We start from the raw sequence: 26,024 nt of genomic DNA, 5'->3' as shown, positions 1-26,024 counted from the left end.
TTCACAACGAGATATGTAAGTGAGAGCAGTTCTTGGCAGATGTCTGAGGAAATCCTTCCCTCTGCTTGGCACCAACACACCTGAGCCAGACCACGGCGTCCAGTGCTGGGCTCTATGTTTTAAGAGTTATGATCAAACGAGGGTGTTCAGAACTGAGCTGTAAGAACAAAGAGTTCTAGCAACCAGGAGTTACGAAGGTTGACTGGAGGTCTGTAACTGGTTAGTCTACGGAAAACTGGGAAGGGCACAGAGTTCCTACATGTACAGGGCAGGTGCCAGCAGAAAAAGAATAACCCGATCTTTGTGTCAGATATGACCAGGAAGAGTAAAACCAAGCTTTATTTGGAGTTTCAAAGATTGTGGTTTGATGGTAAGAAAAGTATATTTTCTGACAGTGAGACAGTTATTCACTTTGCTTAACAAGGTTGTAGAACCTCTATTATCAGAGATTTTTTTAAAACCAGGTTAGACACATGTCCATCAGTAACAACTGAAGGAGCAGTGATGTGGCCCTTAGGCAAGGAAGGTATGTTCACTAGTCCATCTCACAGCACTCCTTCCAGCTGTTTTCTGCAACTCTACTCCAAATGTATGATTTATTTATTTTTTCTTACATAAGCTCCTGCATTTACCTGATGTATCAGGAATAAGCAATCTTACTCCTATTCAACATAGTATTTCTACCTTTTTAAAAGCCCTTTGAAATTAATTCCTACTTCTCCTCAATTAAAATAGAACTTAAAGCAAAGGGTTCAGAAAGAGAAAGCTACTTGCAGACTATTAGCTTCTGCACTGTTTCTCTTACAAAGCCACAACCAGTCATATTAATAATTTCTGACCTAACTACTTTTGGAAATACTTCTCGTTTTTTCTTACGCTATGAAGTTTTCAGTAGATCCGCAGTGTTTAACACTTAATTCCTCACGCCCTTCATTAGCCTGGACTCTTCAGGCTGGCTTTTCCTCTGCAAGGCATTTGCGCTTCTGACCCCCTCCAAAGTTCAAGTCTGTGTCTTCCTCCTTTCTCTTTCCCTGCTGACCTCCTACAGACCCCTCCTGCCCACCGGCTGTACACCTCCTTCGCCTTATTCACTTCAAGGAGGTGAAGACCTTCAATTCACCCCAGTGTCTGCCAGGGGGCTCGCAAAGCCACCAGAGAGCCCTCGTAAAGTGCGGGCAGGAGGGGGACGCGGCGCCAGGACGGGCGGGCAGCCCGCCGCCTCTGCTTTCCGCTTGTCCCCACCGAACCCGCCGAAGAGCCAGCCCCGCTCAGGCCGCCGCAGCACCCGGGGGAGGGCGGGAGGCCGCGCCGGGGCACGGGCAGGCACCGGTTACGAGGCAGCTCTCCCCCGCCTCCCGCGGCTCAGGCTTAAAGTGCCGGTTGTGGCGAGCCGGCGGGCGCCGGTCAGGGGTGACCGGGGCGAGGGGGAGGCCCCCGCGACGGGCGGCCCCGCGGAGCGCTGCGGCCGGCGCCCCCGCGGCCTGCGGCGGTGCCCAGTCACGGCCCTGACTCAGCGAAACACCGTCGGGCAGCGCTGCCCCGCGCCGCTCCCTCACCGGCCGAGGTGATCATGGTGCCGCCCGCCCGGCCCGCGGAGGGAGGTGGGGGTCCGCTCCGGCCCGCTCCGGCCCAGGTGCGGTGGTGCCGCCGCCGCCCGGGGTCCGCACCGCGCCGCTGCCGCTCCGCCGCCGCCCGGCCCGGAAGTGCCGCGAAGGGCCCCTTCCGGCAGGAGCCCGCTGCTGCCGGGGAAGGTGCCCGTGGCGATCGCCTGCACGGGGCGGCGAAGAAACAGCCAGGCGCGAGCGGGACAACTCTGCCTGCCGGGACCTCGCACCTTTCCCTGTCCCCTCACAGATACCGTACGGGCCTCGCCGGGCCCGGACGCCCCATACGGCACCGCACGGATCCCCCACCAGCCCCACACGGCAGCCTCCGCATGCTTGACCTGGGAAACGGCCGCCCCCTGCCCGCACTCCACTGCCCGGGGGCCTGCAGGGCCAAGGGCTGTGGAATCCCCACGGGTGACCCCGTAAGTGGCCATGTTTGCGCTCTACCCTTCTGGCAGGGTGACAGGGTGCCACCTACCCCGCAGATGGCAGCTCCCCCCAGCCACCACAGGCTGCCTGCAGCAGGCTGGTGTCTTTCAGGGCCCAGGCGTGTCCCACGGCATTGCAGGGATCGGGGATTTTACCCCATGGATTTACCGCCTCTTGCAGGCCACCCTTGTTTGCCCTGACTTCTCTCACACCTTGTAGCTGTGGGGAAAGGCCTCACCCAAACCAATTTCTCCCTTAGAAAGGAAAGTACATGTACAGACTCATCCAGCAGCCCCTCACCAAATCCTCTTCCCCATCTGTCGCTGTGCGGGCACAGGACAGTGCCCAGATCTCCCCCCACACCCGCGCATAGCCGGAGATGCCCCATTTGTGGAGGAGCGTGGCATCATTCAGGCTCCTGCTTTGGACAGGTGGGAAATTCAGGCTAGTGGATCTGCACCAAGGAAAGCCCAGCTCCACAGCAATGGTGCTGCACAAGAGAACAAAGCGCCCAGGCTTCAGTGGCATTGATATCTACCTGTTTCTATCAAATAGGAAAAAAATACTTTCAAAAGGGCTTGAATTCCTTGAGGAAACCTGATCTTTCATCCCAACAGCCTCAGTGAAGCCAAAGTGACCTAAGTCCACATTATGATTTGCAGCTTCTCCACATCACTGTGCTAATCACATATGTGGAAGTTATCTGTGTCCTGAATGAATATTATAGAAATAAGGTCCTGTGTTTAAGGACCTTACAAACACTCAGAAGAGGTAAAGTTTCTTTTTCTGCTAACAGTTTCCTGTTACATCATAGTACGTATTCAAAGACCCCTCACCCCACTGAGCTGAGGCCTCAGTTAGTGAATGTTATTAATGAAAATTATCATAGCCCTACTCACAACCCCGAGAGGGTCAGCCCTGCTCTTCTCAGACAACTGAGGTGGTCTCCAGCCTTCCCCACTGCCCCCAGGTGAGCAGCCTACCTGAGCCGCACACAGACCGATTCTGTTCATCTTCTGGATACCATAAACTGGGTCACTTCCATTCCCTCCTAACATACCTTTTATTTAAATCGAGAGAAATGTCAGTTAAACTATGCATAATGCTACTTTAAGGATAGCACCATGGCAAACAAAAAACAAACTGAAGCACGTTCCAATTCAGAAATTAAATGTCTTTATTCTTTACAGCAAGCACGTGAGATAACAGTGCCCTTAAATTATTAAATCAATTAAACATGTAAAACTATCTGCTGCACCTCCGCATGCCCAGCTAGTGAAAAAGAAAAAAAAGAAAAAAAGAATTCAAGTCACTTTCATTCCTCAGTCAAAAGAAAACAATACTTTTAGTCAAATGTACTCCCACTCGTACCTTCTAAACTCCAGGCAGTACATCCACTTCCACAAAAGTCTCACTGCAAGGGTAAACTTGCATGATTTACTTTAAAATTACTCGTGAATAAATCCATTGGATTTGTAGCACTAAGATAGGTTTAACTGCAAATCTGTACTCTTGGGCCACCTCTTCAATTGGTAAATTCTATGTGGCAAAGGCCAAATACTGCGAGGAAATATAGATTCACCTGATCAGACTGTCAAGTCCCACTGGAGTTACCTAACCAAGGGCTTTATCGGGAAAGTACATAACTGCCCAGTGACCTGGGCTCTGCTGTGAAGACCAGCAGAGGGACTCCACCGCACAGCAGATCTACATGCTCATGCCAGGGACAGAGCGGGAGGATACCTTCATCTCGCCAAGATGTGCTTAGTACTCGGTGCTGAAGCCCTGGGGTCCTGACTACAGCCACCCACACCAAGTGACTTCATTAAGAAAATACATTTGTATTTTCCACCTGGTCATAAGCGATGAAAACCTACAGAAATCCTGCAGGCTGGAAGGAGAGTGGGCTCGGTGCCCTCTCTGCAGAGCAACACGCTCCGCCAATGTCAGCTGTCTCCTAGGTTCGCTCTCCCCAGCCCACCCCCACGCAGGAAAGTGTTTCTGCTGTGAAGAGATGGGACACACGCTTCCCTAAATGCTGCTCACAGGGACTTGGCATCCACCTACTCCCTCCCTCCCGCCTCCTTATGGAGCAGCTACAGCGCCTTATGGATGTATTTCACGTGAAGCTTTCCTACGTAGACCAAGCCTAATTATCCCAACACATTCAAACGAGCAGCATGATAACAGAGACTTGCTGAGCACACATGGAAATGCTCCCCATCTCTCCCACTTGACCCCACCAGGATGCCCCCGACACGCTCGGTCACTCTCTCACAGCCAAAAGGGCAAAGCACCATCACAAAAGGGACCGACTCTAAACCCAAGAGCTGCTAAGCTCTGCTCCAGCATTGCCATCATTACTCCAGTGAGGTAGGTAAGTGTTGCTGTCCCCATCCTACTGCTGGGGAAACCAAGGCACAGAAAAATGGTTTGTTGAAAAACGTTGAGGAACATGGTCATGAGCAGAGCTGGGTAAAAAAACCCATCCCCTACTCCAAGTAAGAGCTAGAGAGATGCAGAAGGCACACTGCTGGGAGAGAGTACTGGCCAGAGCTGGCAGGACTGCAGACACTTCAGCTGCCACTGGGGAAAAAGGAATGAGAGAAATCACAGACGTGCAGGGAGGACTTACTGCTGTAATTCAGCAGCAGAAGTAATTCAGCAGAGAAGAGGTAGGCAGGACATGATAGGCTGAAGTTTTTGGCCTTAAACCCCAAAAGGGCAGCCAGTCCCAAACAAAACCCAGCTTGTGCTAAAAGGAAAACAAGACCTATTTTATGTTGCATTAAAGTAAAAATAAAAAAGGTATTCCTACCATTATAATAATATTACTCATAAACCAAGGATTTGTAATTAATTGTCTTGCCCCACAGGCTACAGGCAGCCCTTTGGAACTACTTGAACAGATTATTTTTATATTTATTTATGCAGCAGCCACATCTTGTTGAGAGGAAGGCTGCAGGCCACCTCCAAGACCAGCCGCCACATGGGTATGGAGATGCCCCAGGTAAGATGGGCCTCTCCCATAACCCTGTCTAGCATCAGCCACACCGCAGTGTCCATCTGCCACCCCCCCCAACCCAGGCAGTCCATCAGTCAGTCTATGAGCACCGGGACAAGCCAGAGGGATGGATCCTGCTCCCAAATCACACTCTGCTCCAGCTGCCATTACTATCAGTATCTTTTGCATTATTCTTGCTACCCAACAGCGGGCCATTATTGCATTTCTTCACATTGCACAGTTACAGAGACCTCATACTTAGCCCCATTGCGGTCTTCACACCACTGTGTATTATTTCTCTCTTTTTTTTTTTTTTTTTTTTTCCTTTTGCCTTATCAGAGAGGGGGCAGGAACTTCAAAGCAGCAATAAAGCAGGAAAACAAGGCAGCAGGATCTGTTTTTCAGGGAGGCCAGCCCTGGCAACCTCAGCAGGGAGCTCTGCTCAGAATTAGAAAGCATTCCTCTTTCTTCAAGCAGGTGGCTGCATTTCACACCCAAAGTCCCCACATCATCTCACCCAGGACATGAGATACCTCCCCAAAGGGCTTCTCAGAAGCCCAGTGTCCATCAGCAGCTCCAGGCACCCCTGGGCAGGAGGGTGCAGCAGAGGATGGCTCTCTGGCACAGACCTCAGAGGCTGTTGGCAGCTACAGAAGACCCTGGCAAGTTAAGCCAAGCAGCTTCTCCCCAAAGCAGTGGGTCCTCGGAGGAGAGAGTGAGTGGGTATGCACCAGCTCCTCCTCCCACTGCTCCCAATTCACGGGCAGAACCGAGACACGGACACAGCAGCTCTAGGTGTCCGTGCGTCCAGCAGCTTCTTCACAGTTTCCATTGGGAGACAGGCTGGTCAGAGCCACTTCTTCCTCGGGGTCCTGCAAGTCAGCTGCAAAGAGCAGAGGGAGGTAAAGGGAGATCTGAATGGGAAACTCGTCTTCATGCAAAATGCAACTTAAAACAACATGAAAAGAAAATATGGGACAAAGCAATTGCTATATACTCACGACTTAAGCACAGCTGATTTTTTTCATAACTGATTTGCATTTTGTTTTACAAACTCAACATTGCTTCAACGAAGAGGGGTGATCTATGACCACAGGAGGACGGGGCCCAGCTCCCCAGCCTCCTGCAGTCTCAGCAATGTCAGAACAAGCTGCATGGCCGTGAGGCGTCACCTGCCTGGCACCGACGGCAAGATCAGACACTTAAATTTTCTGACTCTAGAGGACACGTCTCAAAGGTGCACAAACATTTCAGTTGTTTTCGTAGACCATTATGCTTTTTACAGTGGAGGAGCTTCCCCTCATCTACGTGCTCCGTAGAGCAGTCTGGATCTCCACACCACACACCTTGTAGCCTCCTGCATGGGAGCTCTCTGCAAAAAGACAGTCACAGCTGGGAAAGGCGAGCAGAAGTGCCAATGGTACAACACAGACTGAACAATTTCCTTCTGAGTCAGCCCAAGACTGATCGCACTCTTCCTCCTTCCCCCCAGCCCCACATGCAAGCGGTTTGGGAACACTCCTTCCAGCCCTGTTTGCAAAAAACATCATGTAAGATCAGGGTGATGCTGCCAATTCATTGTTTGGAAGGACAGCAGTTCTGCTGCCAGGAACTCCTGCAAAGCACAGCTGAGTCCAGCAGTGTTCCTAGGGATGTAGTTGGACATCGGACCCAGCACGTTTTTATTTAGCCAAGAGAAAGGTCAGAAAACAGGGAGACAGCAACACAGCAGCCAAGCGTGTGCAGTTTGTCTTCAGGTTCTGGGCAAGCCACAGCTAGGGAAGAGACATCAACTGCGGAGCTGGAAATAGCTTAAGGAGGCCACCAGCAAGGGATCTGGGCACCAGGACCACATGGGAGTCGGTGAGGAATCTCTGACAGACACAGCAGGAGCACAAGGGAGGGAGATGGGCATACCTTCGTGAACATTGTTTGCAGCTTTTGCTTCGTGACCTTTTCTCCGGCTCCTCCGGCTCCAAGAAATGCACCGCAGGAAGGATAGAAGCCTCCACCTCTCTCTGTCTTTCCCCTCTTCTGGATAAACCAGAGAAGACAAGTTCAGACTGGCAGCAGGTCAGCCCTGCTGCTCCCCCACCTCCCTGCTCCCCTCCACGATCCTAACTCCTCACAGCAAAATCGGGTCCGCTCCACAGAGCCCACCCCTGGAAAGCACAGAGCAGCTCCTGACAATCCTTATCTCAGGCTGAAAACTCCCTGCTGCCCTGGAAATTTGTCCCTGGTGTCGGTTTCCACTTTGCCGCCTCGCTGCCAAAACCATCCTGGATGTGGCAACCCAGAGCGAGCAAGAAACCTGGCAGGAGCTCAGCCAGCACACGTGGCCAGGCTGGGGGCTGGCACGGTTATGGCATTCCTGCAGGAGGAAGTTTTTCTTTGGTATTATCACACAGCTTCTGCCACATCAACCTATCCGCTGCTCCCTGCTTTATTAAGCAATTCCTCCCTCCCAGGGAGACCTGTAGGAAACGCAGACTTGCAGCACACTGAAAACCATCGGTGTAACTGCTTGCAAAATGCAGAGCGCATGTGGCCTCCATCGATGTATAGTATTTATTCTGGAGGACTACGAAGGCCACAGCAAGTTACTACAAGCTTTCAAGCCATTACAATAAAACACTACAGCAGCTTGTAAAACACAACACCAGCGTATTTTATATGGTCTCCAACAGGAGCAGTTCGGTATCTCCATTGAAATATTGTCCAGCCTTTCACCTCCTAATCAGATAACAAATGATAAACCACTTCAGCGTCCTTCAGCTTATCAAACCATTGCGACACTAAAGGGTTCACAGTGGCAGTGCTTCCTGCAGTCAACAAACCAAAACCTCCAGCCGTAAACACATTCCCTCCTTGCAGTGCGCGGGGACTCTGGACGCCGAGGCACAGCAGGATAGCAGCCCAGAGTGTTCCTGCTGAGACTCGAGAGATGAAGGAACCCCACTGCCATTCCTGTCCCAGCTCCACTGCACAAATGACAGTGTCCGGGACATTTCCAGCATGGGGAGGCTGCAGCTCCACAGCAACTGTCATGGGCAGAGCTGAGCAGTGGTGTGTGTGGAAGTGGCTTTGAAGCTGGGCTGGAATAAAACAGGCACAAGCACACGTACACAGAGCCTTACGCTCTGTACACCTCCCAGCATCCTTATCCAGATGCAAGAGCAGGTTTTTTCAGCTTAGCACAAGCCCCTTTCAAAGTCAAGAGGGGAAGCAAGACAAGCTCAGCGCTGACTGAGGACATCTTTACGGTGGTATCCCTATAACCTGCTTTGCGGTGTGCTCCGCAGCCCCATGCCCATCTTTCCCACAGTTCTCCCTCACATTACATTAAAGATATTATTCCCCTTCTGCCTTGCTTATGGGGGAAGCCACAAGATGAAGGAAACTGCAATGAAACTGGTGCCTGGCACTGCCAGGTCCCCAGGTCTCCGGAGGCACAGCTACACTTGGGATCCTTCTGGCCACATGGAGATTTTGGAAGGTAGTGCTCGCAGCAGCATGGAAAGAAGCTGCCTCTGCCTAAGGTTGCACCTTGCAGCTGGTGAGCATCCTCATTACACATGCAGGTCCTGAGACACTTACATGACTAAGAGCACCAGGCAGAGCATCAGAGGTGAATTAAAGCAACGCGCTGAGTCCTTCTACCCACCACACTTATAAAGCACACACAAACAAGCTGCAACACCCACTCCGTCTCCTTCTGCTCCTATTTCTCCACTCCTGGATGCTACGCTGCTTCCACGTCTGCATGAAGGACAAAGCCACAGCTAGCCACAAAAATACATGTACTGAGCCAAGCACCAGCAACGTGCAGAGGCAGAAAAAGGTCACGTATGCAGGGATATTTGCCTGCCTCTGCAGCTGCTCTCCCACCAGGCTGCTGTGACCAGAACTGGAGGACTCACTGGCGTCTGGGAGCGCACCAGAAAGTCTTGCAGCAGGAACAATGTGAGGAAGACAAAAGGATGTGAAAGGAGAGAAGCTGGAAAGGGGATTATGCATGTCTCAGTACAAAGAGTTGGCAGAAGACAGCCCTGCACCCCAGCAGTGGGTCCTGGACATCTCAAAGCTCAACATTCAGATCCAGGATTCTGGACTGAGCTGATGGAAAGAAGCACCTGAGCTGCAGCTGACCATCCCCATGTCCCAGGGATCCCAGAGGACCCTGTCAATGTGGTGCTGCAGGGAAGTGCCAGGTTCCCTCAGGGTAAAGGCAGCAAGACAGCAGAGCACCAGAGCCCTGGAAATGATGGGGAGCAAGAGAAAAGTGGGAAAAAATGAAAGAAGGAAGAAAGGGAAACAGCCCAAGACAAGAAGTGCCAAAGACTAAAGTGAGCTCGGGCTGTTTAGTGTGGCTGCTGTGAGGGCAGAGCCTGCCCAGCTGCCCATCACCCTGTTTGCACACAAACATCCGCCTTTCGCCCCAGGGCAAGCGCTGCTCCTCAAGGCCTGTTTGACACTCTCAGCTTTCATCCTGCCATCCCCACCCTGCTTAAACTGGCCACCAACAGACGAGTGGTTTTGAACCCAAACACCCACTTGCTGTTGTTCTTATTCATTATGCAAAGCCAGCACAAGCACCTTCCTCCCGCAGGAAGGTCAGGTCCTGCCTGCACCCTGCAGCAAGGGGCTGAGCCCTCCTGCGTCCCCAAGCACGCACATCCATAAGCATGGATGGCCACCACATCGCAGCTATCAGCTGCCACATCCACGCTATGCAGGAGCTGCTCTAGTGCTTCCCAACCAGCTGGGAAGTTTGTCCTTCCCAGCTGACAGGGCTGGGAACCCCACCAGAAAGAGGGAGATCCCATTGGGAAGGCTCTGATCCCACCAGCGTGAAAGAGATCCTATTGGGGAAAGCCAGATCTGATTGGGTAGAGGGAAAATGCCATGAGGAATGGTCAAATCCCAATAAGACAAGCCAGATCCCACTGGTATGTGGGGTAGATCGCATCAGGAGTGGTCAGATCCCAATGGGAAAAGCCAGATCCTATTGAGGTAGGGGGAAGATCCTATGAGGAACGGTCAGATCCCAATAAGAAAAGCCAGATCCCATTGGCGTGTGTGGAAGATCTCATCACGAATGGTCAGATCCCAATAAGAAAAGCCAGATCCCATTGGTGTGTGGGGAAGATCCCATCAGGAATGGTCAGATCCCCTTGGGTAGATCCCACTGAGGAGGAGAATATCCCACAGGAGAACGGAGCAAATCCCCTTGCAGAAGCCTCCCATCTCCCCGGAGGGAGGGAGCTGCCCGGCCACCCGCTGTCCCCCCGGCCGCTGTGTGCCTCCCTCCCCCGGTACCGGTACCTGCGGGGTGCTGCAGAGCGGCCCGCAGGGCTCGGCAGGCGGCGGCGCGGCAGTCGCGGAGGGCGGCGGGGCTGCCGGGGCTGTACCGGGCCGCCTGCACCGTACCGGACACCGGGAAGTACCGCCTCAGCGTGGCGTCCAGCACCGCCGCGTCCTCCCCGTCCCCGCCGGGCAGGAGGACGCCGACGACGGCGGGCGGCGGTGCCGGGGGCAGGCGGCCCCGCACGTCCCGCACCACCTCCCGCAGCCGGGCCCGGGCCCCGCGGCCCCGCGCCGTCCCGCCGCGGCACAGCACCAGCAGCAGCCGCGCTGAGAGCGCCCGCCGCCCGCCGCCCGCCCGCCGCCGGGACCGGCATCCCGGCACCGGCCCCGGCGGCGCCTCGTCGCCCATGAGGTCGCGGGCGAAGGCGGCCAGCGTGGCCGCCGCCGGGGCCCCCTCCGCCACCTCGGCCACCAGCAGCACGGCCCGCCGCCCGCCCGCCCGCTCCACCAGCGCCCGCAGCTCCTGCAGCTCCGCCGCCATCCCCCGGTGCCGCCGCGCAGCCTGCCCGGCACCGCGCACCGCCCCCGCACCGCCCCCGCCACCGGCACTCCGCACCGCCCACCGGTCCCCTCGCACCCTGCAGCAGCCCCGTACACGCTCGCCGGCTCCAGCACCACCCCCTGTGCCCACCCGGGGTGGGGGGGGATGTCAAGGATACCCCCACCGCCCCATGCAGGGCACATCCAGCCCCGTCCCGGGACTGGCACCACCCCCCCGCTCCAGCTCCCTCTGGTGAATAGCCCCTGCCTGCTGCCGAGGACGGTACTCGAGGGGACCTGGGACCCCCAGATCTGCCACGCAATCGGCCTCAGATCGCACAGGCCTCCTGCGAGGCTGGTCATGTTTCCAATGATAAAACCTCAGGCCAAACCCATGCCCTGTGGAGGGGCTGGGAAGCTGAGAGAGGGGCCGTGGTGACTGCAAAGTGGGGCACACACGAGGGGGCAGTAGAGGAGCAGCTGATCATGCACCCCCAAGGGTGTAAGGTGCTCCCCAGGGTGTAACATGCCATCCCCAGGGCAGTGATGGAGTGGCCTCCATGGCATCGTGTGCTGTAGGAGGCACTACGCTTCTGCGCAGCCTGGCCAGGCTACAGCCACATTTGGGAAACAGTTCCACTTTGGGAAACAATTACCCCCTCAAAGCCATACTCCTGTGACCCTCACTGGTCACAACTTCCCCAACTCGTGCACAAGTGCACAGCCGAGCTGCAGCTCCCACCCCACATGCCTCTCCTCCGAGCCCCTTCCCAAGCCTTTTGGCTTCCCCTCTGCAAAGACCACATCCATCCCCCTCCACGCAAAACACAGCCCATAGTCACAGCCCCATCAGCACTGGCAGTGCTCCACAGTGACACACTCATCCTGTCAAAGCACAAAATGTTTGCAGGGATAAATACAGAGTTATAATCAGGGCTTTGGTGCTGGCACGTATTACACAGCCCTAGCGCGGGGAAAGGCCTGTACCCCATGAGCCGGCTCTTGCCAGCTGACAATGAAAAGCACGTGATGGCAACCACCGGTGCCCAGCCCTGGCGCTTGCATGGTGTCAGTGTGTTTGTCAGATGAACCAGAAAGCTCCAGTCCATGGCACATGGTAACTACTTCCCCTGTGCCATATCAGAACAGGCTCCTCCAAACAGGCAATGCCTTATCGCAAGAACCCGGGAGGGGATAAACAACTCAAAGGTGCAAACGGCCAGAGTCACCTTGGCCAATCACTCTCTGAGGCTGTTGGGAGCTAAACCATCTCTGCGGGATGGACGGAGGAGGCTACAAGAGCACTGGAAGCGAAAGCAGAGCTAAAATCCACATGCCTGCACTAGACCAGCGATTCCCAACATGTGTGTTGGGGCACACTCGTGCCATGAAGGGGACAGCCAGCGTGCCTGCTCCCTGCCCGTCCTCGCAGCCACCCCTCCCCAGAGCCCAGCAGATCAGCAGCCAAAACAGGGAAGGGATGTGCCACAGGCTGGTCCCCAGGCTCAACGGAGCTGTGGCAGCTCAGGAAGGTCACTGTGTGCCACCAACATTAAGCCAGGAAAACATTTCCCCCAGCTACGACAGGCTTAGCAAACACTGCTCCATGCCTGCACTGTGAGGGCCAGACAACTCAGACAAGGGTTTCAAAGAGACTTTCTGCCCTGGGTCCGAGCAAAAGTAACTTACTCATTGACAAGTGCTGATAAGCAAATCGGAGGGAGAAAAAACAAAAGGATTAGGTCCTCTTCCAAAGATCAGGGTCTATTGTTGCAAGAGCCCATACTTCCATGCCAGCGTGGTAGCCCTGAGAGCAGCTGTCAACACGGCAGGGCTACAGTCAGACATAATTCAACAGCCAGGTCTGTTCTTAGTGTTGACCAAATTTTGTATTTATAAAGATTTTTTTTTTCTCATCTGTTCATAATCCTGCTCACAGTCCCATGGAAAAAAGCCCCCGGTGTAATCAGTACCACGAGCCGTGCCACCAGCAGCAGGGGGGAGACAGGAGGGGGCACTGGTCCCCAGGAGCCTTCACCTTGGGATTTCTCTGCTCATACTTTCCCCCGCTACAGAATTTCAGGTACAGCCCTCACACAGATTTGTTCATAAGCCAGTCACAAGCAGAAGGTCTCTGCGAAGGGGAACCAGCTGCTCCCTGCAAGGAACAAGCCAAAGACAGACACTTGCTTCAGCCAGCTTAAACAGGGAAGTCCAGATCCCTTGTAGTTGGCTCTAAGGAGGTCGGACGCTCCCCGTAAACTGCCACGACAAGACCCACAGCATGTTCAAACTCCACAGGAGCTGCCAGCGCAGCTTGTGGTGTGATGGTGCCCCTTATACCCCGTGAGACATGCAAAGACCACTGCGGCATGGGTCTCACAGGGCTCTTCTCAAGCAGAGCTGTGCCAGTGACTCACACGGAGACCCCAGAGCGCTTCAGGAAGTGGGTTTCAAGCAGGTGATTCCCCAAATTTTTAAGATGATTCCTGCGGAGAAGGTACCGAAAAAAATTGAAATGATCTTCCTAACTCAGCTCAGAAGGCGCATCACTGGCTATTTCTCTGCATCGGTCCCAATGTTTAAACTGCCTGCACAGCCTCTAAAAACTAATATTTAGGGCCAAATAGAGCTATTCTTTATGGCCACCACAGTTCTCTCGTTAATTTTGGGTGCACATGTACCATTGCCGGCAGAGGCTGGTTGGAAAGGGGAATATCACCCACAATACCCAAACAACCTTGTTTACATTTCTTTATTCATTAACAGAGGTAAGATCAAATAGCAAATACAACTTTATCTTCCTTTGTGTTACTTAAAAGAGGTACAGTTTAAACAGTCCAGAGGCAGTCATGAGCTCAGCAGTATTTGTGGTCCCCAACAAAGTGACTGCAGAGCTCTGGCAGGCATCAGAGCAAAAACACAGATGAATTTTCAAGGCCTGTCACTCCTTCAAACACCCATCTGACAGCCACATTTGTCAAAAATCTCTACAGATAGCCCTAAATGAGGGTAATCACATCTCTTATATATGCCCATGGCTCTTCAGAGCAAACACAACATCTGCTCATTTTGGACTTCAAAGGAGGAAGAGAAGATGCTTTGTTCAGAGAAATAAATTTATCATGTGTATTAGTAGTACCTTTAATTCTAAACAAAATCAAAGGTCCATTAGATTAGGCCCTTTAAGAGATGCATTTACCAAGATTAACCTATTTTCTGAAGAGAGCAGAAAGAGGATGGGGAAAAAGGATTCTCATGCTAATTTTGATGATAGGCGTGCAGAGAGGCTAACTGAGCAAGAAGGAACCTGTGGGAGCAGCGCTGAGCCCCTGTGTCCAATGACCCATCCCGGCTCCTTAAACTCTTCTTCTCGGCAGCCTCGGTGTTCACGGGGGCACTTGGAAAAGCCCCTGAGCCGGGCAGGAGCAGGAACTGGCTGCTGACAAGCTAAGCCTTAGCAAACATTTGCACAAGTGCTCTTTCACAGACCTGCTCTCCAAACCTGCTGCCACTTACTGCTTTGGAAAAAACACACCGTCATTGTGAGATGCTGGAGAACATCTGCTTTACTTGTGCAGCGCTACCAGCTGCCAGCAGGAGCTTTGCTGTGGGGCACCAACACTCACTGAGCTCTTCACCCACTGAAGCTTGAACTGTATCAAACCAGACATGGATCCTGCCCGTGACAAGTTCAGTCACAACTCAATCCAAACTGGATGGTCACTTTGTTCTATCCCATCTCCCCACGCCCTGGACCCAGCCACCTCCAGGGACCACTGAGGCAGCCCCAGTTTTTGTCCCCTGGCAGCCTGTGCCGACTCAGCCCTGACCTGGATCCGTCCAAGTCATCACACCTCTCTGAGCTCTGCTCAGCAGACGTTACACCCCATAAGCAAATAAAGCTGGGAAGTCCCGCTTGGACACAGCCTGCTTCCTGATGGGGAACCCCAAACCTTTCCCTGCCTCTCTTCTCCAAAATCCCATTCCCTTTGAAAGCCATGCCTCATCCTGCCCATCTCTGCAGCCGTCCTAATTTTCCCTATGTTTCCTTGAGTGACCATCCCTTTCTGGATGGCAGAGGGGCACAGGAAGGTATTTCTGAAGAGGAGGGTGGGGACCTGTCACAGGGCCGTGTGTGGAGAACCCGTGGTGTTGGGGCAGTCCTCATCATGAGGTAGGAGGGATGTCTCTGCCTGTCCCCTTAGACAGCAGTGGAGGCTGCCGCCCCTCAGCCTGCTCCGTTCTTTGCTTCCCCACTGGGAAGATGTTCAAAAACTGTCTGGCAATATCAGACCCAAGAACATGGCTGCCTCTTCTGGCCTTCTCCCAGCTGTCCTGCCAGAGCCTCAGTTGTTCCGTTGCCTTCGGTTTGACAACAGGACCCAGGACTAGCTGTTCACAGCCACCAGCCTTCATTTTTTCCCAGTACACACGTCCCTTTTACACCAGCAGTCCAGCTTTTTGTGTGCTCACCCTTTGCAGAACCTCTTAGAAGTTACCCCAGACCCCACTGAGCTGGACACCTGTGATTGGGGACCACTGCATGCGAACACAGCCCCTCCTGCCTTCCTCACACTCCCTCTTGCATCCTCCTGCCTCCTTCCCACAAAACCCCTGGCACAGGCCAAGGCCCCAGGTTCTCAGAACTGCTCCCTTTATAAAGGCAAAGGGCAGATCCATCAGCTTCCCAGGCTGGAGTTGCTCCCATGGGTGGAGCAGGTGGGTTTGGAGTGGCTTGGTCTGACAATATGGAGCCCTGAAAGAGGCCACAGGTAAGCAGCTGGCAAGGTGCCCTCCTGGCACGCCACAGGATTGCACCAAAGGGCAATCGGACTTTGTCCTGGCACGTAGACACGATGTGCCAGATCAGTGAGGAGCAGGGCTAGGCCGAGGGTTTTTTGGAAATGGGCAAAGCTTGGTCTGGATGGCAAAGCTTGGTCTGGATGGCAAAGCTCGGCTCAGGTGCTGTCTTGATCAAGATCTTCCTCCAGAGTTAGTGCCCAGATGCTCATATGCCAGCAGCCCACAGGATGGCTGCTCCCTGCTGCTCTCACAGGGTACGATGCCAGCTGAGCAGAGCAGGTTGTTCTCGTCTGTCCCGGGAGGAGACCTGTTACGCCTGGCAGACTTCTGGGCCATGCAGCAGTACTCCTCATGCTTTCTGGTGCGTCTCCTCGTCGGGCTCTAGCTGAGCTGGCTGGAGAGGTGTCAGGCCACAGCCGCTTGTTCTCGCTTTGCTGGATCGCAGCGCTCCTGCCAGCCCGGCAGCAGAGCTATCGCATGAAAACTCGCCAACCCTGCATTAGTCAAAATGAGAAGGGCGTTCAACATTTGAAGAGCAGATCTCCCATGACTTGCCTTTGTTGAACTGCAGCAGGTTGGGGGAGCAGTCACAGGGGCAGAGGAGGGAGCTCCAAGACTCCTCTATATCCACCCAGGATTAGCAGCTTGAGAGCACCCATGGCGTTCTGCCTCCTCTCCTCCTTGGCTGTCCTGGAGACCGCACTCCCCCGTCCCAGCCACACATCCCTGTGGCTACATCACTTGTCCCTGCAGGGCATCCCTGTGCTCTCAGGTCCGGGCCAGGGCTTCAGCCACGTTTCTCAGAGCTTCTCTTTCCACCTGCAGTGTTTGGCAGTGCCCCACATCATCCCATGCGGAAGCGCCCGGGCACAGCACGACGTTGCGGCCAGAGGAGGAACTTGAGAGCTGCATGGACTGTGCCTAGATTGGGATGGCTACCCACACATTTCAGACACTACAGGAAATAACAGAAACGCAGGACCTCATCATGGCTACTTGCTTTAAAGATGTCCCAATGTGCTGATCAGGAGTCTCTTAAAGGCAAACTCTGCACGCACAAACAGCCTGGACTGTGCACATCTTGCATTGACTGAAGGGAACTATTTCCGTATTAGCTTGTTTCAAAAAAAAAAAAAAAGCATCCTCTCTAATGAAAAGGGCAATTTATCTTAAGATGCCCAATTGCTTATTGAAAGTCTCTTCCACAACACAGCAATTGGGTCAACTGTGTTATAATTATGTTTAGACAACTGGACACGGTCACTTCCCCCCATCCTTTAAAACAGTTTATTTTCATGGAACCAGCACCTCATCCAAGAGGCTGCCAAGCACCAGCATCACCCAAACACCTACAGCAAGGTTGTTTTGCTTCGTAAAGCCACACTGTCCTTAAGGATGTGGAAAGAACCCATATCTGAAAAATAACCTAGAGGATCCTTTCCCTGAGAAACGTTGGTTCAGGGGCTGCGTACCACCCTCAAATCCCACCCCTTCCGCTCTGTATTGCACAAACCTGCAGCTTCATCAGGAGTTTCCCACTCTTTGGTGTACAGCTTTAAAGCTTATAGGTACACACAGACACACGGGGAAATGAAATAAATACCAGCTTTTTAATACTTCTTGTGGTGATAGTTAAGATCTCAGGTGGATACAAGATCTGTAAAAAAACCCAGAGAATACGTATAAACTCCCAATGCAAAAATGTGCAGCTAACCATAGTGCCTTGCCCTGCCCAGAGAGAACGGGAAGCGAGTTCAGCTATTGTATGGGCCATTGGCCTCAGAAACAAAAATAATCGACTGCTCCTGCAGTTCCTCCCATCCAAAATAATCCATCCCAGTAATTCAACCTAATGGATGCCTACTGGTACCCATTTGTATATAAGGCCAGCTCCCTGCAATAGCTCCTTGAACGGACAGTTGGATAAATGTTGGGTTTTCATCTGCATATATTCCACCCCCACCCCAGGAATGAGGAAGGATGAACACAAATGCACTGTGCCTCTAATTTGGAGTGGCTGCTGGTTGACTTGCTGTTCCAGAAGGGCTCAGCAGTGTCAGCCTGCACTCAGGCACGGATGAGGACCGTCCTCGCTCCAGCCGATCCCCAGCCCCACACACACTGTGGGCTCAGCCCAGCCCACCCCACCCTCAGTCCTCCCACAAGAGCTGCGTCGACACCTCCGTGAGGCAGCACTCGGACCCTGATCGACAGATCTCAGTGGAGTTTGGGTCAAGATACAGCAAGCTTCTTTCACCCATCGTATTGAAGGGACGGGACACTGCCGAGCTGCTCAGGCAGCAAGCATGGAAACACAGTGAGAACGACAGCAAGGTGTCCTGTGCTCGGACACACCACATTGAGGTACCAGGCACATCTGGAGCAGCTGCCTGTTAAATAGTGAGTTGCAGAGCGTGCCATGCACATAAGCATCCCCAAGTCCTTCCGTCAGGGTAGGTGGGAAGGATCCCATGGATCAGCGTAACAAGTTTAGACAGCTCATCCCAGATGCTTCAACTCTTCTGGTGTGAGGACAGTAGCTTGAGGAAGGTCAATGCACTAATGGCAAATACCACTGCAACAGGAGATGGACCCTCGTCTTGTTTGCAGCATCTTGTCCAGTAAGCAAGAGGGGACAAACTTTGCTCTCCCACCATCCTGTCGCTACAAAGAACCCTGGGGAATTCCAGGAGCTTTGTGCTGATGAGAACTACCAAAGACCCCTGCATTCAGGCTCTCCTGGGAAAAAGCACTCTAAGGTCTTACCTCTGGGTTTCTTTCACTATCTCAGTTTTGGAACGCTTTAAAAACCAGAGGCAGCTGGCCTGCTCTGACTCCCTCTCTGTTGACAGCTGGTTTCTTGGGGACAGCCCAGCAGGTTTCTGGGGGACATTTTGATATTTGAACAAGACATATCATGCAAAGCAGAAATTCGGTGATTTGTGATAGAAGTTTCCTGGGGTAGATTGTTCAGCCAATGCAGCAAAGAAATGTGAGCTTTGTCGCAAGGACAGCGTGATGCTGAAGGAGCAGTGTCCCCTTCTGGCAGCAGCCACACACTGAATCACGTCCACGCAGAAGGACTGGGCAGATAAGCAAGGCACCAGGAGGGAAGTATTTCTACAAAGGGACATCCAGGTGAACAGCGCTAAAACCAACCTGCCAGATTCTGGGAATTCATTCTCCAGCTGTCTTTGATGCCTTGTGTCGCATATGTTCAGGCAGAGCACAGCAGTAACTGAACTTTGGGAGCGAAACAATAAATGGATGCTGGGAGTTGACTTCTAGAAGAGGAAACACACACGACGGAAGAACAGCAGGCATCGTTTTTGGTCAAAGCTTTGGCGTACAGCTCACCCAAAAAACCTAGCACATGCCTCCAATGAAGAATGCAGGGCCAGTGAGATCATGGAGCTATTAAAATAACCATGGAAAGCTCCAGCAGCAGAGTCAGGAGTGCAGTTCCTACACTGAGCAGCATCTCCATAGCCACGTGTGTTTTGGGGGAAAGAGCAAGAGCCACCACTGTCCAACTTGGAAGAGGACACGCAGCTGGCTCAGACTCACATTGTCCATTCCCACCCCAGTGCTTAAGCCCTCATTCTCATTTCCAGCTCACATGGCCTGCAAGGTCCAGCTTATCTTCCTTCCTGAACCCAGTCATCAAGCATCACTTTGGTCCAAACTGCCTCTCAGACCCTTCCACGCCCCACCCTGAGCACGTTCTGTTTCCACAAAGCCTGTCTCTCTGTCCCTCACCCCTGTGTTTAGCTATGTCCCAGGATACCTTCATGGCAGTTTAGGACTTCTCTCAGTGCTCTACATGCAGCTCTCTTTGCCTCGAGGCTACCACCAGGCTGGCCTGGGCTGTAGACTGCTGCCTCCACCACCAGTTGCCAGGCCCCATCCAGCAGACACTGCATTCTCCTGAGTGCTCTCACTGTCTGGTCCAGCTGCTCCCGGTGGTCCGGGTGGATCATCACAAGCACCAACACGTCCGGCAGGCAGGGGAGGAGGTTCCTCACATCCCAGAGGGCCTCGTCCAGGTGATCCCACCGCATCAGCTTCTTCAACATGGCGGCTTGCCACAGCATAAAAATCAGATGTGGCCGAACATCATCCTTCTCTTCCATCCCCTCCGCCTGCTGCAGTTTAGCCCTGATGTCAGCTGTGCCACACAGGTCCTGGACAAAATCCACCAGCACCGAGGGAGTTCTCTCATTCTCATCATCCACCTCCACCACCAGCACCCGTCCGTTCTGCCTCCCCACTATGTCCAGCAGGTTGAGGAGCTCCCAGGTGGTTTGGTCCACAAAGCAGCAGACAGCAGGCTGCTCTGATGCCATCGCTTCCTCCCACACGTCAGTTTACTGCACTGCGGGGCAAAAAAGCACAAGGGGTTTGCCATAGCAAAGGCACTTGGCCTTGAAACAGGCTGTGCCTGCTGCTCCCAGCAGTGACCAGGTACAAAGACACCGATTTTGGTGGGACCAAGCGAACATGAAAGGAAATAGCAGAGTTTTGACACCCATTCAAAAATTGTAGCCATAGGCTATTTGATGTTGGACCTCCCAGGAACAGATTTTGTACCTCAGCAGTCTGGTACCGTCGAAAAGGACAAAAGGGGAGAGAAAAGGGATCATTACATATTTTTGGCCATCTTGCCTCAAACTCAAGAGCGATTATTACCTTCTCGTCAGCAGTTTCCAACCACATAATAGGGACCACAGTCCCACCAACCTGCTGTTACAGTCCAACTTGCCCACTACACTTCCTCCTCCTTCCGCCGGTAATGCCTAAAACTGGAAATTCAACTTGTATTCCACCCCATCCTTCTCTGAATCCAACACATACAACCTGTTGGTATTTGAAGACTAAAGCCCTCCTTGACCTGACCCAGCATCCCATAAACTGCAGTTTCCCCCATGTTAAAAAAAAAAAAAATGCAGCTTTCTACTGCAAGCACTCCCCTGCTGTTGGAGACAGCAGGAGCCGCAGCTTTAGTTCTTGAAGCAAGTCCAGCAAAATAATTTCTATACCAGAGCTGAGCAGCCAGGTACAGTTTTTGTTTGAATTGCCATTCAAAAGAAAGTCCTAATTTACCCAATACTGTACTCCAAATACACAATTACTCCACCTCCTTCAGGATTACTTATGAAATACCAGCCCGCTGCAGGAGACAAGCAAATCCCAGAGCACAAGTAGAGGGAAGCTCTGTCTCACAGCTGCACTGGAGCGGGACCGAGGGAAGGTCAGGGACGCGACTCACCTGCCTCACAGACTAGGGACGCTTTCCAAATGATGGAACAACTGAGTCCATGGTATCACCCGCCTGGGGTACCAAGGGGTCATTTGGGGACTGTGACATCAGCAGTAACCACGCCAACCTGCAGCTACCCAAAACCTCCCTTAAAACTACCCAGTGTTTTTGAGGGATGCGCTAAGAAACTCTGCGCCTTGCACTTTAAGAATCTTTAAATTCATTTTTCGCCACTGTCTTGTTCAACACACCTTAAAGAACTCATGAAAGTAATACACTAGTTGGAGGTAAAGATCCTCCCCACCTCACATTACACACTGTGATAAGGCTGGCCAGGAAACCAGCAAGTATTAACACTCAGGCACTACAGAACTGTGTGACGAAAAGCTGTCTAAATAAATTTCATGGAGCAGATGCTGCAGGCATGCCTGCTGCCCAGGTACATACGGTCTCATTCTTTGGGATTCTACCAGAACAACTATTTTTAGATGCAGGCTAGGACTTACACCTGCTAGGATTTAGTGTCCCATCATCACACAGTTTTGTCTCTACAGTCATCGCCAAGTACAAGAGAAACAGGAACAAGAAGTTTCCCTCTAGCAGGTAGGCACGGAAGTATTTCTCATGCTCTATATAAAGCTTGTGTGCACAGTTTAAGAGGTTGTAAACCTTTATTGTTTAGCCCTGCAAACCATTCAGATTCCATGATGGGAGGTACGGACAGGTCGCAGTAAAGGCTGCCAGTTATTTGTCTTTAGAATGTCGTCTGCTCTACAAGCGCCTTGCCAAGCACGGGTCAAATCTCCATGTCGTCTAGCTTGGAGTCACCACTGTGCTGTGAACTCTGACATGCTACTGAAAACAAACCGGGTCCCTCAAAATAGGCGAAGGAGATAAAAATCAGAAGTGTGCAAAAATTAAACAGATTCTCCATTTTATTTCCAATAAAAATTTAGATCCTAGATGGATACAGCATCTGTAAAAGACAAGAACAGACAGAATCACGTAAGAAATCTTGTTATTGGACTGCACTACTTTAAACACAAGTTTTGCAGTTACAAGCTACATCAATCCCATCAACTACGATAAAAGTGACCCCCCCATTTACAACAGAAGAGGTGCAAGAATGGAAATGCGTAACAGCTAATTCAGTGACTTGAAGCAGCACCGTGCTGATGCGCAGGCTCCCCCGGCAGTCAGCCCTCCTGCTCGCTGACAGGAAGAGTCCTCATGGGTACCGTTTCAGGTTTTAACAGTGCCGCTCCTACTGTGCTTTTTCTAAGGCACATGAGAAAGAAAGGAAGGCTTGCACCCCTCTGACACTCCTTTTGAAAACATCACCAGAAAGATATTGCATCAAAACTCTGGGTGAGGGACCTAAACGGACAGTCTCACTGAAGCCTTGTGGCTAAAACATTGACAGGTGGAACAGGTACTAGTGGACATGTCAGGACAGCACAGCCCTCAGTTAAAACATCTGGGAGGAAGGACAAAAATCTATCAATGGCAGGAACTGGAATAGAGGGAGCAAAAATACATGTACAAGACACAGGGAAAAGAAATCAAGGTGGCTTTAGAAGGGAGCTGAGTAAAAGCCCCAGAACTCAGAGTCTTTGCAGACAACCTGAGCAAGCATACATCCCCCCTGAAACAAGACGATCCCCTTCAGCGCAAGAAGCCAGTAATAAACCTCCCACAGCTCCAAAAGGAGCACTTATCAAAGAGCCATGTTGAATACACAACAGCAACAGACCAAAACCATAGTTCATTTTCCCTCATACTATGTGGGATTAAAAGGCACCCCGAAAACTTCCAGTAAATATTTTGTTGCTAAAATAAATCCACTTACCACCCGGATTCTGTGTCCAATGGCCTTGGCAGGAAGGTTGGAACGGAACTTGGCACGAACCATGCCACTGTTCCCATGGGCACGCGTTACCTTCCCCCAGATCACTCGTGTCCTGTTGGGCTTGCCGCCGGGGGTTACAGTGTTGCTGAGGAGAGAGAAGAAAAGAATTGCTGAGCATGCCAGTCACAGCTCCATACAAGACTGACCAGCGATGGGGCAGACAACGCAGCCTCTTTAAAGAAAATTCCTTTATTCCATAGCAAGGAATAAGTTAAAGCGCTTAGTTTTATTCCACAGCCACCTTTAATTGGACTACCTTCCACTTTTATTTAACTGTGAAATTTACTAGGCCTAGGATTTTCACCGCCCCTTCCAAATGGGTCAGTACTGCAGCTTGTAATTTGTCAGAAGCTCCACTAGAGAACTACCAACAAGTTACTAAGCTTAAGAATTTGAAAAATACCGATGCTAATATGATCAAACCAAAAACTCATCAATTTCAACTGCAAAGAAAATGCACTATCTTGTTTGTAAGATTTCTCCAGACACACCAAAGGCAGGAGAGACCTAAGCCACTGGGACGGACTGCAAAAAACTGCTTTAGAAGAAAAGCCACAGGCCATCTTGGAAATGATGGTGGTCAAGTTAACAGTCCGATCAGTTTTATTCAAGACAATTCTGGTCTTCCATATCTGAACTCTTAACAACTACACTCAATGAAAAAAAGTTAAGTGGAAGGTAGTAAGTAACTGTTTTTAATGCCTCTGCCAATGCAGCACAGCTGAAGTGACAGTGCTCTAACACAGGCACGGAAAAGCCAGGATACAAATTCTTCTAGGCTTCACAAAATAATTCTGCTGTTTAAGTAACTCAACAGCTCATAGTACTTGACACAAATTCACCGCACTTCATTTTTGCCAGTCTCAGGCAAAATCTGGTTCTCATCCCATTTGCTCTGTAACGTATAATTTGTAACAGCAAATGATTATTTCACATAATTTCATGCTCTGAATTAAGAACATCTAGGCCAATTAAAGCAAAAATAACCAAGGACTTTAAAAACTAAACCAACCCAGTAAACTGGTCTATACAGTACTCCATGGACACGCCATTGATAAATTGAGCCCAATTTATCTTTGGTTCTAACAAAAGCCCTATATTCAGACTGCTCACACCCTGGCATTTGCAAAAGCTGATACAGGAGTTGGCTAATTTAGCTTAATGATAAAAAGTGACTTACTTTTTAGCTTTGTATACATAGGCACACTTCTTGCCCAAGTAGAAGTCTGTCTCCTGACGTGCATAAACGCCTTCAATTTTCAGAAGGGCAGTGTGCTCCCGCTGGTTTCGGAGGCCACGTTTGTAGCCAGCAAAAATGGCCTTGCACCACAGCCTAAAGACATTGAAGACAATTACAAATTATAATTCACTCCAAAGTATGAAATGTAAAAACAAATCGTGTGCTGTTTCAACAGAAACTATTTCCACACCAGTAGAAATTTAGCTGAGGAAAAAGCCCACTGCTTTTGCTTTTACAAATTATTGCAAATCCTTATATTGAGTCAACAGAGGAAAGCGAAGTAACTGGGACACACGAAGTATTTAGGAGAACTTTGTATCTTTCTGCTTATAACAAACCTCTTGCACTATGCACTTCATACTTAAAGTGCTTCAACATTAGTAAGTGTTGTATTTTCAAAGGTCTACAAACACTCTGTAATGAGTAAACATTACTTTATTTCTATATAACACATAAACTGACTCTCCTGTGTTTCAGTAACTGCTATAGAGAAAGACATTAACTGCTGCTAGTTTGTAGCCTCAAAGGAATCAACTGCAGTCTATGGCGAATGCCAGAGAAACAGCCTCAGGTGCACTGGACAAGTGACATTACACAAACTCCTCAACAATTCTTCGTGACAAGGACCTCTCTGTACTACCCAGGTAACACAATTATAAGGCTCGTTCCACACACCATATGCACATCATGACTGTCTCAACTGCATCTAGCAGCTGTCCCATAACACAGCAGTATTAAACTAAACTACCCAGTTCCACCTTCCACACGTGCACAACGGAAGATAAACTCCACAGATACATATTTAGACCAAAAGCTGTGGTTCAGATTCAATCCCTTCACCACTTACAACCTCAACCTCTACATCCGTAACAAAACTCAACGGCATAGCAGCCATTACTCAAAGAAAGAATATGGGAAGCCTCTACTGTGCACTGAAGGTTCAGAAACACCGTGCTAACAAGAACACCGTTAATAACCCACATCTACTGACAGGCCGGGGACAGCGTGGCACACCATGCAAACAGCTACAACCAACTTAAGGCAGAGGCTTCAGAACAGGAAGAGACAACTGTGTATGCTTAACAGAGAGGCCAGTGGGATACTGTGTAAAGGAGCTCTCCCAGAAAATGAGCACAGCTGCAGGAAAACAACTTTAACAAAACACACTCAGAAATGCTCCGTTTGCAGGAAGACTTGTCAAGAGCGCACTGTAACAGCGAGCCGAAAGCCATCCCGGGGCAAGTCACTCACCTCCCGGTCATGGTGTCCTCCTGAAGCCCTGGTCCCAGCAGGCCTAAAAACGACACACAAGCCATGAGCCTCCCAGGCCGGCCGCTCTGTGCAGCCCAGCCAGCGGGAGCTGCCGCAGGCCCGACCCGGGGGCCAGAACATCCACCCACAGCACGGTGACAAGGGCCGCCAGCCTCCCCAGGACGGGCTCCGCCTCACGGGGGAGGGAAGGGGACCCCTCCGCATCCCCACAGAACGGGAGGCTCTAAGCGCCTCAGCCCCGGGCCTCAACCCGGGGCCGGGACCATCTGCCGCACATCGGCGCCATCCCGCCCTCTACCCGCTCCACACGGCACCGGCCGCAGCGACCCGGCAGCCCCGCGCCCACCGGCGGCCCCATGGCGCGGGCAGCTCCCCCCCGTCCCTTCCCCCGGCGCCGCCGCTCCCGCCTTACCCCAACGGCGGCGAGCCAAGATGGCGGCGAAAGAGAGAGCCGCCGCACCGCCTTCCGGGATATGGACCAGGAAGGACCCCGCCTCGGCCGCCTCGGTTTTGCCCGTTCAGACGGTGCTCACCCGCGGCGGGGTGGCTACATCGGCCCCCTGCGGCGTCCCTCGCCCTGTCCCCCTTCTCCTCCGGCTGGCGGTCCGCGGAGGGGCGGCCCCAACGCCGCCGGGCAGGCACCCGCTCGG

At 51.9% G+C, this 26,024-nt stretch overlaps 3 protein-coding genes across 3 annotated transcripts in view; all 3 read right to left on the bottom strand.

Moving 5' to 3' along the window:
* Positions 1-1,703, bottom strand: part of PSMD1 (proteasome 26S subunit, non-ATPase 1) — a 74,667-nt gene extending 72,964 nt beyond the window's left edge. The window contains exon 1 of the mRNA XM_054204788.1: positions 1,557-1,703. Within this exon, the coding sequence (XP_054060763.1) occupies positions 1,557-1,572 (16 nt within the window). The 5' untranslated portion in view covers positions 1,573-1,703. The remainder of the gene's footprint in view (positions 1-1,556) is intronic.
* A 1,487-nt stretch (positions 1,704-3,190) lies between these two features.
* On the bottom strand, positions 3,191-10,888 carry C6H2orf72 (chromosome 6 C2orf72 homolog). The gene is made up of 3 exons (XM_054205388.1): positions 10,366-10,888; positions 6,958-7,074; positions 3,191-5,923 (listed from the first exon to the last, which is right to left on the bottom strand). The coding sequence occupies exons 1-3, from the start codon at positions 10,886-10,888 to the stop codon at positions 5,832-5,834; spliced, it is 732 nt and encodes a 243-aa protein (XP_054061363.1). The 3' UTR covers positions 3,191-5,831.
* Positions 10,889-21,870: 10,982 nt separating this feature from the next.
* RPL35A (ribosomal protein L35a) lies at positions 21,871-25,922 on the bottom strand. Its single transcript, XM_054204551.1, has 5 exons — positions 25,787-25,922; positions 25,354-25,396; positions 24,043-24,195; positions 22,803-22,947; positions 21,871-21,929 (listed from the first exon to the last, which is right to left on the bottom strand). Exons 2-5 carry the CDS (start codon positions 25,362-25,364, stop codon positions 21,906-21,908), a joined length of 333 nt encoding a protein of 110 aa, XP_054060526.1. The 5' UTR covers positions 25,365-25,396; positions 25,787-25,922; the 3' UTR covers positions 21,871-21,905.
* Positions 25,923-26,024: the final 102 nt, after the last annotated feature.

The sequence above is a fragment of the Rissa tridactyla genome, chromosome 6, assembly GCF_028500815.1.
Source record: "Rissa tridactyla isolate bRisTri1 chromosome 6, bRisTri1.patW.cur.20221130, whole genome shotgun sequence".
Taxonomy (NCBI): domain Eukaryota; kingdom Metazoa; phylum Chordata; class Aves; order Charadriiformes; family Laridae; genus Rissa; species Rissa tridactyla.
This window is presented reverse-complemented; position numbering and strand designations above follow the sequence as displayed.

Bases quoted from the DNA above. Each gene is read 5' to 3' on its own strand.
- C6H2orf72 (XM_054205388.1), bottom strand. From the start codon at position 10,888: ATGGCGGCGGAGCTGCAGGAGCTGCGGGCGCTGGTGGAGCGGGCGGGC. The intron at 7,075-10,365 runs GTACCGGTACCG...TGGTTTATCCAG, and splicing joins CGCTCTGCAGCACCCCGCAG to AAGAGGGGAAAGACAGAGAG. The intron at 5,924-6,957 runs GTATGCCCATCT...TGCTCTTTGCAG, and splicing joins TGCAAACAATGTTCACGAAG to CTGACTTGCAGGACCCCGAG.
- RPL35A (XM_054204551.1), bottom strand. The intron at 22,948-24,042 runs GTAAGTCACTTT...CTCTCTCCTCAG, and splicing joins TATGTATACAAAGCTAAAAA to CAACACTGTAACCCCCGGCG. The intron at 21,930-22,802 runs GTAAGTGGATTT...TGTCTTTTACAG, and splicing joins TTGGACACAGAATCCGGGTG to ATGCTGTATCCATCTAGGAT.